This window comes from Gorilla gorilla, chromosome 20, assembly GCF_029281585.2.
Source record: "Gorilla gorilla gorilla isolate KB3781 chromosome 20, NHGRI_mGorGor1-v2.1_pri, whole genome shotgun sequence".
Classification (NCBI taxonomy): Eukaryota; Metazoa; Chordata; class Mammalia; order Primates; family Hominidae; genus Gorilla; species Gorilla gorilla.
Genome location: NC_073244.2, coordinates 40684412 through 40701348, shown reverse-complemented (window position 1 = coordinate 40701348; position 16937 = coordinate 40684412). Strand labels below are relative to the sequence as shown.

The 16937-nt window shown below is 44.4% G+C and overlaps 1 protein-coding gene across 2 annotated transcripts in view; it reads right to left on the bottom strand.

The window, feature by feature from the left end:
• The window catches only part of URI1 (URI1 prefoldin like chaperone), a 92832-nt gene extending 76300 nt beyond the window's left edge, over positions 1-16532 (bottom strand). For both annotated transcript variants that reach the window (XM_031004378.3, XM_031004381.3), the window contains exon 1: positions 16434-16532. In XM_031004378.3, coding sequence (XP_030860238.2) covers positions 16434-16496 — 63 coding nt within the window. In that variant the 5' untranslated portion in view covers positions 16497-16532. The remainder of the gene's footprint in view (positions 1-16433) is intronic.
• Between the last annotated feature and the right edge of the window lie 405 nt (positions 16533-16937).

The window sequence follows — 16937 nt, the reverse complement described above, 5'->3', positions numbered from 1 at the left end:
TGATCCAGGGCTGAATCAACCAACTCTGGAGTCTGCATCACTTCTGAACTTCCCGTTTAAAAGGCCAGTAAATTTTCTAAATGACCAGGACAATTTTCTATCATGAGCAGCCAAAGACATCCAATTCACACACCCCTAAACTATTATCCACTCAGCAGTCTGGGTGAGCTTTTCAAAGGGGATCAGGTCATGTCAGTCTCCCTTCTAGGGCCCTCCATGGCTTCCCATAGCAACCAGAATCAAATCCAGACATCCTACTAGAATTCAGCATTGTCAGACCCACCTTCCCCACCTCCAACCAAGCCCCCTACCACTCAAGCCAACCACAACAATTTCTCTCTTCTTCAGATACTCCAGACTAGTTCCTGCCTCAGGGCCTTTGCACCTGCTGATCTCTCTGCCTGCAATATTTCTCCCATATCTTTCCATGGTTGCCTCCTTGCCATTACTCAGGCCTCAGTTCAAATAATAACAGGGCTTTCTTGATCTCCTGTCCACAAAAGCCCCTCCCCTCTCCTCTAGGCATCTGCCCTCACCTCACTTTTTAAATTTTCTTTGTAGCACTTATCACACTTTCAAATGATCAGCTTTGGCCGGGCGCAGTGGCTCATGCCTGTAATCCCAGCACTTTGGGAGGTGGAGGCAGGCGGATCATTTGAGGTCAGGAGTTTGAGACCAGCCTGGCCAACATGATGAAACCCCATCTCTACTAAAAATACAAAAATTAGCCGCCGTGGTGGCACACACCTGTAATCCCAGCTACTCGGGAGGCTGAGGTAGGAGAATCGCTTGAACCTGGGAGGCAGAGATTGCAGTGAGCAGAAATCATGCCACTGCACTCCTGCCTGGGCAACAGAATGACACTCCGTCTAAAAAAAAAAAAAAAAAAAAATTTGGCAAGGCTCAGTGGCTCACGCCTATAATCCCAGCACTTTGGGAGGCCAAGGCAGGCAAATCACCTCAGGTCGGGAGTTCAAGACCAGCCTGACCAACATGGATAAACCCCACCTCTACTAAAAATACAAAATTAGCTAGGTGTGGTGGTGCATGCCTGTAATCCCAGCTACTGGGGAGGCTGAGGCAGGAGAATTGCTTGAACCCTGGAAGTGGAGGTTGCAGTGAGCCGAGATCATGCCATTGCACTCCAGCCTGGGCAACAAGAGTGAAACTCCTCTCAGAAAAAAAAAAAAAAAATAGTAGGCCAGGCACGGTGGCTCATGTCTGTAATCCCAGCACTTTGGGAGGCCGAGGTGGGCAGATCCCGAGGTCAGGAGATCGAGATCATCCTGGCTAACATGGTGAAACCCCATCTCTACTAAAAACACAAAAAATTAGCCAGGTGTGGTGGCGGTCACCTGTAGTCCCAGCTACTCGGGAGGCTGAGGCAGGAGAATGGCATGAACCCGGGAGGCAGAGCTTGCAGTGAGCCGAGATGGTGCCACTGCACTCCAGCCTGGGTGACAGAGTGAGACTCTGTCTCAAAAAATGAAAGTAAATATTATTTTATTACCTTGTTACTTTATTACTTATTATTGGTTAATCCCTTCTTCATGTGCCAGGCCCCCCACTGGGAATGGGAGACAAGAGTTGACCAAGGCAAGCACCAGCCCTGTTCATAGATGTTGGAGTCAATAGAGGGCCACTAACATGGTTTGGATATTGTTCCCTCAAAATCTCATGTTGAAACATGATCCCTAATGTTGGAAGTGGGGCCTAGTGGGAGGTGTTTGGGTCTTGGAGGCGGATCCCTCATGAATGGTTTGCTGCTCTTCTGCAGTAATGAGTTCACATGAAAGCTGGTTGTTTAAAAGAGCCTGGCACCTCCTCCTTCCTCTCTTGCTCCCTTCCTCTTACTTCCACTTGCCACGTGACGTGCAGCTCCCCATTTGCCTTCCACCATGATTGGAAGCTTCCCGAGGCCTCACCAGAAACCAAGCAGATGTTGGTGCCACATGCTTGTATGGCCCACAGAACTGCGAGCCAAATAAACCTCCTTTCTTTACAAATTACCCAGCCTTGGCTGGGCACAATAATTCACATCTGTAATCCCAAAACTTTGGGAGCCCAAAGCAGATGGATCTCCTGAGGTCAGGATTTCAAGACCAGCCTGGCCAATATGGTGAAACCCCATCTCTACTAAAGATACAAAAAATTAGACGGGCAAACCTCATGAGACATGAATAAACAGCCAGGGGAGTTCTTGATGAAAAAAGAGGCTGCTGGTTGTTGGTAAGAGAACAGCAACAGGGTGGATGCAAAACAGCTGCCATGCCCCATTTCTCAGCCTTCACCCTACCATGAGGCTGCAGGAATAGCTTTCCTGGAATGGCTGGCTGGTTGCAAGGTGGGCAAGATGACCCTTGTCCTCCAAAAATTGGGGGATTTTTGAGTCCTGAGGGATTAGCACAGACTCCTGTATTGGTTTCAGCCCTCTTGTGCTTCCTATGGCAGCATCCATCAGGAGATTTGAAAGGAAAGAACACCTTTTTGTAGCCAGAAATTTACAGATATCATTTCCAGGTCACTGGTTGCCTGTAAAGATTATGAAATAAAAACATCAGTAACCACATGCAATAAGGACTACACACTTTGCAAACATAGTTTGGAAAAGTCTCTAAACAAACAGATGGCTGCAACCCTCAACAAGCAAAAATCAGCAATCCCTGAAGAGGAGGAGAATCTGATTTTCAGAGTTACTACAATAATACCCAAAATGCCAAGTGCTCAACAAAATATTACAAAGCATACAAAGAAAAAGAAAAGTATAGCCTATTCACAGGGGGAAAAAAAGAATTCGATAGAAGCCATCCCCAAGGAAGCCCTTATATTGGAAACATTAGTCAAAGACATTAAATCAACTGTCTTACACCCAATGAGCTAAAGGAAACCAAAATAATATATGAACAAATAGGGAAGGCGAATAAAGAGATAGTTTAATCTTATAAAAAGGAACAAAATAGAAATCCTGGAGCCGAAAAGTACAATAGCTTGAACTTAGAAATTCACTAGAGAGATCAAAAAGCTGATCTGAAGAATCAGGAAGAAGGAAGAACCAGCAAACTTGAAGATAAGGCAATTGAAATTGTCCAGTTGTAAAGAGAGAAAAATAAATAACGAAAAATAGGCTGGCCATGGTGGCTCATGCCTGTAATCCCAGCACTTTGGGAGGCCAAGGAGGGTGGATCACTTGAATTCAGGAATTTGAGATCAGCCTGGCCAACATGGTGAAACCCCATCTCTACTAAAATACAAAAATTAGCCAGGCATTGTGACGTGCACCTGTAACCCTAGCTACTGGGGAGGCTGAGGCCAGAGAATCACTTGAATCAAGAAGGAGGAGGTTGCAGTGAGCCAAGATCATGCCACTGCACTCCAGCCTGGGCAATAGAGTGAGACTCTGTCTCAAAAAAAAGAAAATGAAAAATGAACAGAGCCTGATAGATCCATGTGATGCCATCAAGCATATATCAACATATGCATAATAGAAGTTCCTGAAGGAGAAGAGGAACAGGAAGGGACAGAAAAAGAAATTTGAAGAAATAATGGCTGAAAACTTCCCAAATTTGATGAAGGATATGAACATACACGTCCAAGAAGCTTAACAAATTACAAGCACGAGAAACTCAGAGATTCATACTGAAACTCGCAGCCAGATTGTCAAAAATCAGAAACAAAAAGATAATCTTGAAAGCAGCAAGAGAGGAACAACTTGTAAGGTACAAGGAGTCCTCAGTAACATTAATAGCTAAGCTTTCATCAGAAACCATAGAGGGGCTGGGTGCAGTGGCTCAGGCCTGTAATTCCAGCACTTTGGGAGGCCGAGGTGGGCAGATCGCCTGAGGTCAGGAGTTCGAGACCAGCCTGACCAATATGGCGAAACCCCATTCTACTAAAAATACAAAAATTAGCCAGGTGTGGTGGTGGGCACCTGTAATCCTATCTACTTGGGAGGCTGAGGCTGGAGAATCGCTTGAACCTGGGAGGTGGAGGTTTCAGTGAGCCGAGATTGCACCACTGCACTCCAGCCTGGGCACAAGAGCAAAACTCTAAAATAGCAAAACTCCATCTCAAAAAAAATTTTTTTTAAGTGCCGGGCACGGTGGCTCATGCCTATAATCCCAGCACTTTGGGAGGCCAAGGCAGGTGGATCATGAGGTCAGGCATTCTAGACCAGCCTGGTCAACATAGTGAAACCCTGTCTCTACTAAAAATACAAAAAACTAGCCAGGCGTGGTGGCGGGCGCCTGTAATCCCAGCTACTTGGGAGACTGAGGCAGGAGAATTGCTTGAACCTGGAAGGCGGAGGTTGCAGTGAGCCAAGACGGCACCATTGCACTCCAGCCTGGACGACAGTGTGAGACTCCATCTCAAAAAAAAAGAAAAGAGAAAAGAAAAGAAAAGAAAAGGAACCAGAGGCCCAGAGGCAGTGGAATAACACAGTTAAAGTCCTGGAAAAAAAAAAAAAAAAAAAGACTGTCAACCAAGAATTTCCTACCAGACAAACTATCCTTCAGGACTAAAGGAGAAATTAAGACATTTTCAGATAAATAAATGCAGAGAAAGCTCATTGCTAGTAGCCCTGCTCTACAAGAGCTGCTAAAATGAATCCATCAGGCTGAAATGAAAGGAAACTTGATAGTAATTCAAAGCCATGATGAGAAAAAAAAAGAACACTGATAAAAATAGTAACTACATACATCAGTAAATATAAAAGCTAGTATTATTGTAGGTTTGGTTCATAATACTTTGTTTTTCACCTATCATTTAAAGGGCAAATGCATGAAACAATAATTATAAATCTATGTTAATGGGCACAGAATGTATAAAGATATGATCTGGGACAATAATAATATAAAGAGGGAGGGAAAGAGATGTATAGGAGCAAAGTATTTGTATACTCTTAAAACTAAGTTAGTATTATTCAAATTAGGGTGTTATAAATTTAAGATGCTAATTGTGATCCCCAAGGTAACCGCTAAGAAAATAACTGAAAAATATACAGACAGGGAAAGAAAAAAGGAATCAAAATGATACACTAAAATCTATTAAATACCAAAAAAATGTAGTAGTGAAGGAATTGAGGAACAAAATTAAAAAAAGTACAGAAAAGCAAATAGCTATTAAATAAATGGCAGAATTAAATCCTTTATTGGTAATTACTTTAAATGTAAATGGACTAAACTGTCTAATTAAAGGGCAGAGATTGATAGAATGGATTTCTAAAAATTATTAATTTATATGCTGTCTGCAAGAGACTTACTTTGGATCAAAAGATTCGAAAGGATGGAAAGTAAGAAAATAATATGGGCATGTTGGCTCATGCCTGTAATCCCAGCACTTATGCTAGCAATCCCCTGGGAAGCCAAAGCAGGTGGATCACTTGAGCCCAGGATTCAAGACTATCCTGAGCAACATAGTGAGACCTGGTCTCTAAAAATAAATAAATAAAATAAAATAAAAATAAGCCAGGTTTGGTGGCACATGCCTGTAGTCACAGCGACTTGGGAGGCTAAGGCAGGAGGATTGCTTGAGCCCAAGAGGTCGAAGCTGCAGTGAGCCATGAGCTCACCACTGCACTACAGCCTGGGCTACAGAGCAAGACCTCATGTCATAACAGAGAAGAAGAGATCTGAACAGTAGCATGTGTGTACACATAAGAAAAACCATGTGGGATTGTAGTGAGAAGGCAGCATCTGCAAGCCAAGGGGTGAGGCCTGAGAAAATATCAACCCTGCTGACACCTTGATCTTGGACTTCCAGCCTCCAGAATTGTGAGAAAATAAATTTCTATTGTTTAAGCTACTCACTTCGTGATAAAGTGTTATCATGGCCCTAGCAAACTAACATATCAATAACCTAACTATGTGGCTTAGGTAACTAGAAAAAGAAGAGTAAACTAAAACCAAAGCTAGCAGAAAGATGGAATAAGGCCGGGCATGGTGGCTGATGCCTGTAATCCTAGCAATTTGTGAGGCCAAGGCAGATGGATCACCTAAGGTCAGAAGTTCAAGACCAGCCTGGCCAACATGGTGAAACCCCGTCTCTTCTAATAATACAAAAATTAGCCGGGCATGGTGGCAGGCACCTGTAATCCCAGCTACTTGGGAGGCTGAGGCAGGAGAATCACTGGAACCTGGGAGGCAGAGGTTGCACTGAGCCGAGATGGCACCACTGCACTCCAGCCTGGGTGACAGAGCAAGACTTCATCTCAAAAAAAAAAAAAAAAAAAAAGGAAGAAAAGAAAAAGGAAGAAGGAATAACAAAGATTAGAGTGGAGAAAAACAAAACAGAAAATAGAAAAATGATAGAGGAAATCAATGAAAATAAAAGTTGTTTTTTTTTTTTTTTAAGAGATCGAGTCTCACTCTGTTACCCAGGCTGGAGTGCAGTAGCACAGTCTCGGCTCACTGCAACCTCCGCCTCCCGGGTTCTAGCAATTCTGCCTCAGCCTCCTGAGTAGCTGGGATTACAGGTACACGCCACCACGCCTGGCTAATTTTTTTGTATTTTAGTAGAGATAGGGTTTCACCATGTTGCCCAAGCTGATCTTGAACTCCTGAGCTCAGGCAATCCACCCACCTCAGCCTCCAAAAGTGCTAGGATTACAGGAGTGAGCCACCACACCCAGTGAAAAGTTGATGTTTTTAAAGATCAACAAAATTGACTAAGAAAAAAAGAGAAAAGAGTCAAATTACTAAAATCAGAAATGAAAGTGAGACAGTACTGTTTTGCAGAAATAAATTGGATAATACTATAAACAATTGTACTCCAAAAAATCGGAAAACCTTAGATGAAATGTACAAATTTTTAGAAAAACACAAACTACCAAAACTAACTCAAGAAGAAATAGAAAATCTGATTGGATCTATAACAAGTAAGGATATTGAATCAGTAATCAAAAACTTTCCAACAAAAAAGCCCAGGAACAGATTGTTTCAAGATGAATTCTACTAAACATTTAAAGAAGTAACACAAATCCTTCTCAAACTCTTCTAAAGATTGAAGAGGAAAGAACACATTCTATGAGGCCAGCAAGACAAAGACACTGAGAGAAAAGAAAACTGCAGACCACTGCTCCTTATGAACATAAACACAAAAATTCTCAACAAAATACTAACGAATTTGGCAGCGTATTTGTAAGATTATATACCATGAACAAGTGGAATTTATTCCAGAGACACAATGGTGATTCACCATATAAAAATAAATCGATGTAGTCCAGGTGTGGTGGCTCACACCTGTAATCCCAGCACTTTGGGAGGCTGAGGTGGGTGGATCACCTGAGGTCAGGAGTTCGAGACCAGCCTGGCCAACATGGTGAAATTCTGTCTCTACTAAAAATACAAAAAATTAGCTGGATGTGGTGATGGGCACCTGCAATCCCAGCTACTCAGGAGGCTGAGGCAGGAGAATTGCTTGAACCCGGGAGGCAGAGGTTGCAGTGAACCGAGATTGTGCCACTGCACTCCAGCCTGGTCAACAAGAGGGAAACTCAGTCTAAAAAAAAAAAAAGGAATGAAGGGGGGAAAACCACATAATAATCTCAACTGGGCCTGGCACGGTGGCTCACGCCTGTAATCCCAGCACTTTGGGAGGCCGAGGCAGGTGAATCACCTGAGGTCAGGAGTTCAAGACAAGCCTGGCCATTATGGTGAAACCCCATCTCTACTAAAAATACAAAAATTAGCCGGGTGCGGTGGCAGACACCTGTAATCCCAGTTACTTGGGAGGCTGAGGCAGGAGAGTCACTTGAGCCCGGGAGGCGGAGGTTGCAGTGAGCTGAGATCACACCACTGCACTCCAGCCTGGGTGACAGACCAAGACTGTGTCTCAAATAATAATAATCATCATCATCATCATAATCATCATCTCAAATGATGCTGAAAAAGCATTTGACAATATCCAACATCAAGATAAAACACTTAGTAAAGTAGGAATAGAAATGAACCTCTTCAACATTATAAGGACCATATAAGAAAAGCCCATAACTAACATAATAATGAAAGACTGAAGATTTTTTTCCTCTAAATTGGGAACAAGACAAGGATGCCCACTTTTACCACTACTATTTAGCATAGTACTAAGAGTTCTAGTCACAGCAACTAGGCAAGATAAAGAAATGAAAGGCAGCCAAGTTAGAAAAGAAGAAGTAATATTATTTCTCTTGGTAGATGATATAATCTTATATGTAGAAAATCCTAATGAATACCCACCCAACACACACACACACACACACACACACACACACACACACACACACACAACTCTTAGAGCTAATAAATTCAGCAAAGCTGCAGGATACAAAATCAACACACAAGAATCAGTTTCTATATAGTAGGATATATATTTCTAAGTAGTAGGAAACAACAATCTGAAAAGAAAATTGAGAAAACAATTCCATGTACAGTAACATCAAGAATAAAATATTTAGTAAAAAAATTAACCAAGGAGGAGCAAGTTTGTACATTGAAAACTACAAAACACTGCTGAAAGAAATTAAACAGAAATATACAGAAGAACATCTTGCCTTCATGGATTGGAAGACAATATTGTTAAGATGACAATTGTTATGGGCTGAATGTTAGTGTTCTTCCAAAATGCATATGTCAGTGCCCTAACCGCCAATGCGACTGTTTCTGAAGATAGGGCCTTTATGGAAGTAATTAATGTTAAATGAAGGTGGGGCCTTGGTTCAATAGGATTAGTGTCCCTATCCTGGCAGAGATACCAGAGAGCTTTCTCTTGCTTTGCATGCAAGGAAAGACCATCCAAGGACATAGTAAGAAGGTGGTCATGGACAAGTCAGGAAGAGAAACTTCATGAGAAACTGGCTTTTCCAACACCTTCATCATGGACCCTTAGTTTCCAGAGCTGTGAGGAATATAAATTTCTATTGTTTAAGCCACCTGTCATGGTATTTTGTTATAGCAGTTCAAGCAGACTAATACAACAATGTTCTCCAAAGCCATCTACAGATTCAGTGCAATTCCTATCCAATCCCAATGGCATTTTTTTTTTGCAGAAGTAGGCAAACTGGTCCTAAAATTTGTATGGAATTTCAAGAGACCCCAAATAACCAAAATAACCGAAAAAGAAGAACAAAGTTGGAGGTCTCATACTTCCTGATTTCAAAACTTACTACAAAGCTACAGTAATCAAAATACTATGAAGCCAGGCAGATGGCTCATGCCTGTAATCCCAACACATTGGGAAGCCAAGGCAGGTAGATCACTTGAGGTCAGGAATTCGAGGCCAGCCTGGCCAACATGGTGAAACCCTGTCTGTACTAAAACTACAGAAAAAAAAAAAAAAAAAAAAAAAAGACGGGCATGGTGGCAGCTAGTAGTATTCCTGTCTACTACTTGGGAGGCTGAGGCACGAGAATCACTTGAATGCAGGAGGCAGAGGTTGCAGTGAGCCGAGATCGCACCACTGCACTCCAGCCTGGGTGACAGAGCAAGACTTTGTCTCAAAAAACAAAAAAACAAAAAACATTGTGGTCTCAGATAGTCATATAGTCCAATAGACTAGAATAAAGAGCCCAGAAATAAACCCTCTTGCGTACTGATTTTTGACGAGAATTTCAAGACCATTCAATAAGAAAAGGACAGTCTCTTTAATAAATGGTGCCTTACGTAAGAAGAATATATATGGAAAAGGAAAAAAAAAACACAAATGGTGCCAAGGAAGCTGGATATCCACATGCAAAAGAATGAAGTTGGACCCTTGCCTTACACTATGAATAAAAATTAACTCAAGATTGATCAAAGACCTGAACGTAAGACCTAAAGTCAAACTCAGAAGAAACCATAGGGGCAATCATGATCTTAGATTTGGCAATGTTTTCTCAAAGAGGCCACCAAAAGCACAGGTAGCAAAAGAAAAAAACTGTAAATTGGATGTCATCAAAATTAAAAACTTTTATGCATCAAAGGACACTATCAACCGGGCTCATTGGTTCATGCGTGTAATCCCAGCACTTTGGGAGGATGAGGTGGGCAGATCACTTGAGGTCAGGAGTTCAAGACCAGCCTGGCCAACATGGTGAAACCCCATCTCTACTAAAAATACAAAAAATTAGCCTGGTGTTGGGTGGCACCTGTAGTACCAGCTACTTGGGAGGCTGAGGCAGGATAGTCACTTGAACCCTGGAGGCAGAGGTTGCAGTGAGTTGAGATCACACCACTGCACTCCACCCTGGGAGACAGAGCAAAACTCCGTCTCAAAAAAAAAAAAAAAAAAAGAGACACTGTCAAGAGAGTGAAAAGATAACACACAGAATGAGAAGAAGCACTTGCAAATCTTGTATCTTATATATAAGGGTTTAATATCAGGCATATATATATTGCACTGTTTTTTTTTTGTTGTCGTTGAGTTGTAGGAGTTTCATGGAAAACCTCAAAATGAGCAAAGAACTTGCATAGCTATTTCTCCAAAGAAGATATACAAATGGCCAATAGGCACATGAAAAGATGCTCAATATCACTAATTATTAGGGAAATGCAAATCTGAATCACAATGACAGACCATCTCACAGCTGCTAGGATAGCTATTATTTTTTATTTTTTTATTTTATTTCTTTATTTTTTGAGATGGAGTCTCACACTCTGTGGCCCAGGATGGAGTGCAGTGGCACTATCTCAGCTCACTGCAACCTTCACCTCCTGGGTTCAAGCCATTCTCCTGCCTCAGCCTCCCAAGTAGCTGGGATTACAGGCACCTGCCACCACACCCCACTAATTTTTGTATTTTTAGTAGAGATGGGGTTTCACCATGTTGGCCAGGCTGGTCTCCAACTCCTGACCTCAAGTAATCTGCTCAACTCAATCTCCCAAAGTGCTGGGATTACAGGCATGAGTCACCGCACCCAGCCTTAAATTTTTTTTTAATTAATGGAAAATAAATGTTGGCAAGGAGGTAGAGAAATTGAAACTCTCTTTCATTCCTGGTGGGAAGATAAAATGGTACAGCCATTCTGGAAGACAGTTTGACAGTTTCTTACAAAGTCAAACATAGACTTATACAACCCAGCAATCACAATCCCAGGCATTACCCAACTGAGTTGGAAATTTATGTCAATACAAAAACCTCTATGCAAATATTCATAGCAGCAAAGCAAGAACACGGTTTCAATATACATGTGTTTAGTGACCATGATAATGTGCAAACCAAGAATTGCCTGTTTTGAATGTGTTACTTCCTGTCTTGGAGCCTCACTTTCCCCAAATAAGAGGAAGAGCCTGAGGATTCCTGAGAGGTTTCCTACTTTGCTGGTGAAGGAACTTGGGAGTCTGCAGATGTCCCTAAATGAGTTCTGGGTGTCACCTTGACCTGGCTTCACACTTAAGAGTTGCCAGGTTTAGCAAATACAAATATAGGTCATTCAATTAAATTTGAATTTCAGATAAACAACAAGTAATCTTTTAGTATAAGTATGTCCATGTAATATTTGGAGCATCCTTCTACCGAAAAGAAAATTCATGGTTTATCTGAAATTCAAATTTAATACAGCCTGTTGTATTTTATCTGGCAATCCTATTCCCACTACTGCCCTTGAGAGCCTCCCCGCTTCCCCTCCACATCCATTCTCCTATGTTGCTTTGAAAATAAACAAGCATCAGGGACTGACACACCGATTTCAAAGTCCCTGCCACTTAAATGGATCCCTTTCATCTACCAGGAACTGAAGATGGAAACAAGTGGGCGGGGACAAAAGAGAGCTGAGTGAAGGGAGGTGGTGGAAAGGAAAGGGGCGTTTCGTGACATCGGCCCAGACTGCTGTCTCCAATGAGGCTCAGGGGCCTCAGGGTTGGCCTCCTGCACTCCTTCTCAACCTTGGATGCACGTTGGGAGCTCTGAAAAATAATGCTTGGGCGTGACCTGGGCGGTGGGAAGTTTTTAAGCTTCTAGTGATTCCTCGAAACAGCCTAGGCTGCTGTTTTCTTGCTGCTAGCAAACCAGCCAAATTCAGTGGCAAAAATCTCCCCTCCCAGCCAGGCAGCCAGGCAGCTCTCATTCAGAGGCTCATGCAGCTGAGGTCGTCTTGAAAACTTCTGCTTGCACATATCTGGACTTGAGATTAACTGTCACCTGGGATCTCAGTAGGGCAGTCAACCAGATCACCTGTATGTGGCCTTGCCTTATAGCCTAGGCTTCTTTGCAGCACGCCTGTTGAGTTCCAAGGGAGCCAGACAGAAGTGGCATGGCCTTTTCTAATCTAGCCTGGAGTGTCGTGTAGTATCCCTTCAGCCACATTCTACTCATCAGAAGCAAGTCACTAAGGCCAGCTCACATTCAAGAGGGATGGAATTAGGCCAGGCACCGTAGGTCACGCCTAATCCCAGCATTTTGGGAGGCGAGGTGGGCAGATCACTTGAGGTCAGGAGTTTGAGACCAGCCTGACCAACATAACAAAACCCCATCTCTACTAAAAATACAAAAATTAGCTGGGCAGGATGGCAGGCATCTGTAATCCCAGCTACTGGGAAGGCTGAGGCATGAGAATTGGTTGAACCCAGGAGGTGGAGGTTGCAGTGAGCTGAGATCACGCCATTGCACTCCAGCACTCTAGCCTGGGCGACAGAGTGAGACTCTGTCTTAAAAAAAAAAAAAAAAAAAAAAAAGCCGGGTGCAGTGGCTCATGCTTGTAATCCCAGTACTTTGGGAGGCCAAGACAGGTGGATCACCTGAGGTCAGGAGTTCGAAACCAGCCTGGCCAATATGGTGAAACCCCGTGTCTACTAAAATATAAGATTAGCCGGGTGTGGTGGCATGTGCCTGTAATCCCAGCTACTCAGGAGGCTGAGGGAGAAGAATCACTTGAACCTGGGAGGCGGAGGTTGCAGTGAGCCAAGATTGCACCACTGCATTCCAGGCTGAGCAAGACAGCAAGACTCCACTTCAGAAAAAAAAAAAAAAGAGGGATGAAATTAGACTTCATCTCTTGATGGGACAAATGCCAAGGAATTTGTGATCCTATGTGAAGACCACCACAGCTACGACTGGAATAAAGTCTCCAGAATCCATTCTCCTGTTTACACTCCCCCAGCCCAAGCCACCATCACTGCTCACCTGGGAAGTCCAGTGGCCTCTGCAGGGTCTCCCTGCCTCCCATCTCCCACCCCAGGCTGTTCTCCACACTGCAGCTGGAGTCTCGAGCCCAGAGAGTGGAGTCCACGGCCCCCACAAGCTGGTCTTTGTGTCTCCAATTCATTCACATCCTCAAGCTCCCAGGCAGAGCCAGACTCAGTACAAGCAGGTGCTCTCCCAAGCCATGCATGAGCCTAGCTCCTGCCAGACAGGCACGTCATCCCTTGGTAGGGAGCCACAAAACTTCCCAACCCCCATCCCTTGCTCCTCCTTCAGGACCTGACCCAGACCCCTCTCCAGGGAAGCCTTCTCTGAGCATCCCCAAGGTGGGTCAAGCTCAACATCCTGGCCTTTTCTTTGCAATGTATAGGTCGTTTCACACATTTTCTTTTAACCTTGTACTGCAGTTTAACACATATGCAGAAAAGTGCACAAATCCTTAGCGAATTTTCACAAAGTGAGCAATCCTGTATATCCAGCTCTCAGGTCAAGAAACAGAACATTTCTAAGGCTGGGTGAGGTGGCTCATGCCTGCAATCCCAGCACTATGGAAGACTGATGCGGAAAGATCACTTGAGGGCAGGAGTTCAAGTCTAGTCTGGGCAACATAGTGAGACCTCTTCTCTATAAAAAATTTTTTAAAATTAGCCAGGCATGTTGGCACATTCCTGTAGTCCTGGCTACTCAGGAGGCTGGGGCAGGAAGATCACTTGAGCCCAGGAGGTTGAGGCTGCAAAAAGCTATAATTGTACCACTGCACTCCAGCCTGGGCAACAGAATAAGATTCTGTTGAAGGAAAGAAGGAAGGAAGGAAGGAAGGAGAGAGGAAGAAAGAGAGAACATTTTTATTCGGGTAATGGGTGCACCAAAATATCAGAAATCACTGCTAAAGAACTTATTCATGTAACCAACACCACCTGTTCCTTAAAAACCTATTGAAATAAAAACAAAAAGAAAGAAAGAGAGAAAGAGGAAGGAAGGAAGGAAGGAAGGAAGGAAGGAAGGAAGGAAGGAAGGAAGGAAGGAAGGAAAGAAGGAAGATTGATTCCTAGAACCCCAGGAGCCCTCCAAGGTCCTTTTGCTCACCATCCACCATCCCTTCCTCCCCCCAGCCCTGGTAACCACTATTCCAACTTCCAATCCTTTAGACTAGTGACATCTGTTTTTAAACTTCATACCAATGGACTCATACGGTATGTGCTCTGGGGTCTGGTTTCTGTGTCTAGTCTCATGTTAGTTCTTGCAGCATTTTAATCAGAGCCGGCTACATAATTTGTAGTGCCCAGTGCAAAATGAAAGTGTGGACCATCCCCCCCAACCCCACCCCCAACACCGTTCAAAAGTTATTAAGACTTTCAAGATGGCAGCTGCAGAGCTTAAGTCAGTCACGGGATTCTTCTGAGTGCAGAGCCCTGTGTAAGTCACACACGCCCACGAAGCCATCCTGTTTCCAGTTGCCTGTTTGCTCGAGTGTCTCTTCCTTGAGGGCAAGAGCTGTGCTGGGGGAAAGTCACCATCTCTGTGGAGTTTCTTCAGCCTTCATTCATTAAAACCTCACAGAGGCCCTGAGGCCAAGAAGGAGGGTGATCATTATAAGCATCACACCTGTTTAATTGATGCAATGTCTAGACTGAAAATGCCGCGGGACTCAGCCAAGGTCCCACAGTGAGTGAGTGCAGGGGCGGACCTCACACACAAGCCCTCTGGCTCTAGGCAGCCTTCCCCTGCCTCCAGCTCTGCCCTAGAATCTACTTCATGCCAAGTACCGGACCCAGGACAAAGGGAAAAAAGAGTTCCTGCCCAAAAGGAACTCTCAATTGAACTGGAAAACAAAAACAGGACTTACACACATGAAGACATTATTAACCAAAACATTTTGTCCTTCATGTGCGGGCCTTGTAGCTGCAAGAATTGGAGGCTGTCTCTGCCTAACCAAGCAAGAAGGATCAACAAGAGAGGGTGCAGCCAGGTGTGGTGGCTCACGCCTGTAATCCCAGCACTTTGGGAGGCCAAGGCAGGGGGATCACCTAAGGTCAGTAGTTCGAGACCAGCCTGGCCAACATGGTGAAACCCCGTCTCTACCAAAAATACAAAAATTAGCCAGGCGTGGTGGTGCATGCCTGTGATCCCAGCTACCTGGGAGGCTGAGGCAGAAGAACCACTTGAATCCAGGAGGCGGAGGTTGCAGTGAGCCGAGATCACACTGTTGCACTCCAGCTTGGGCAACAAAGGGAGACTTCATCTAAAAAAAATTAAAAATTAAACAAAATAATAAAAGGGGGTTCAGAGAGCCTGGACAGGAAGCTGAGGGCAGGCAGAGCTCCTGGGAGCCCTAGGGAGCAGTGGAGCCCCACCCCGGCCCTCACAGGGGCACAGTCTGGTCAGTGTGCTGCTGTTGCATCTGTGCAACACACACTCCAGCCATCCCGTCAGTCCCGGTATCACTTGCTCACAGGACAGCCTCTGATTGGCTGAGCTCTGGCCTGGGGCTCAACCCCTGGCTCTCCTAGAGCTGGGAGACAGACGGAGGGCCTGGCACCTCTGTTCTCACAGTGGGAGGGAGGGAATTCCTCAGAGAGAAATCAAGGGGTCATGAGGACCAGGGATGAAAGCGAGGTGGCTAAAAAATGACAGAAACCCCCTATAATGCACGTGTTTGTTTAGATCGCCAGTACACCGAGCAACAGTGGGGGACTCCTGTCCTTGAAACTGACTTTGCCTGTGCTTGTGGAGGAGGCTGGTAAAACCATTGTAAAAGGTGAGTCCGCAAGCCCCCAGGTGTTTGTGAAAGTGTGGTGTGATGGTTACTTTTAGCTGTCAGCTTGACTGGGTTAAGGGATACCCAGATAGCAGGTGCAACATTATTTCTGGGTGCATCTGGGAGGGTGTCTTCAAAGAGATTGGTACTCGAATCAGTAGACCGAGTAAAAAACATCTGCCCTCACCAATGTAGGTGGGCAACATTCAATCCACTGAGGGCCCAAATAGAACAAAAAGACAGAGGAAAAGCAAATTCACTCTCTTCTGGACCTGGGACATCCACCTTCTCCTGCCCTGGGACGTTGAGGCTCCTGGTTCTCAGAAATTCAGGCTCAAACTGAATGATACCATCAGCTTCCCTGGCTCTTCAACCTGCAGATGACATACTGTGGGACTTCTTAGGCTCCTAATCACTCAGGCCAATCCCCGTTATAAATCCCCTCTTCCAGGTCTATAGCTATGTCTATAGTGCCATCTGTATCTGGTTCATTCTGTTTCTCCAACTAATCCATGTGGTTAAAGTAAAATCCTCAAACCTCACACTAACAGCAGAGAAGCTATAACACTGTCAAGCTTCAACTCACCAATGCATATGCCAGAGCCCTCTTAGAAATGTGGCTTCCTTGAAGGGAAGACCATGTTGTCATCAGGGCACTGACCTCCAAGGAGCCTGGAAAAGAGTGAGAAGATCCACTGGGAATAATGTGGAAAGAATTCCCATCTGTGACATAGGAGAGAGGCCCAGAATCTGGTGGACATGAAGATTCCAGTTCTATCTTGTGGGCAGAGACACATCCCCAGGCCTCACCCAGCACCCTGGGGCTGGAATACACCTCTAACTTGTATCCTACCTCCAGTCCCAGCTAGGCAGGACTATGTTCTGGGAAGTAGATTGTGGGGGCCATGTTGTTTGTGGATGACAGCTGCCTATTACTCCCTGGACTGAGCAAAAGAGGTTCCATTTGCCCCCACTACCTCCTCTTCCCAGTGCTAGGCAGGGCAATATCAGTGGCGACGCCATGGGGCATGGTTATGAAAGTGGGAAAATGCTTGATCCCATTTGTGCAAGAATTTTCTACTCTGTGTGT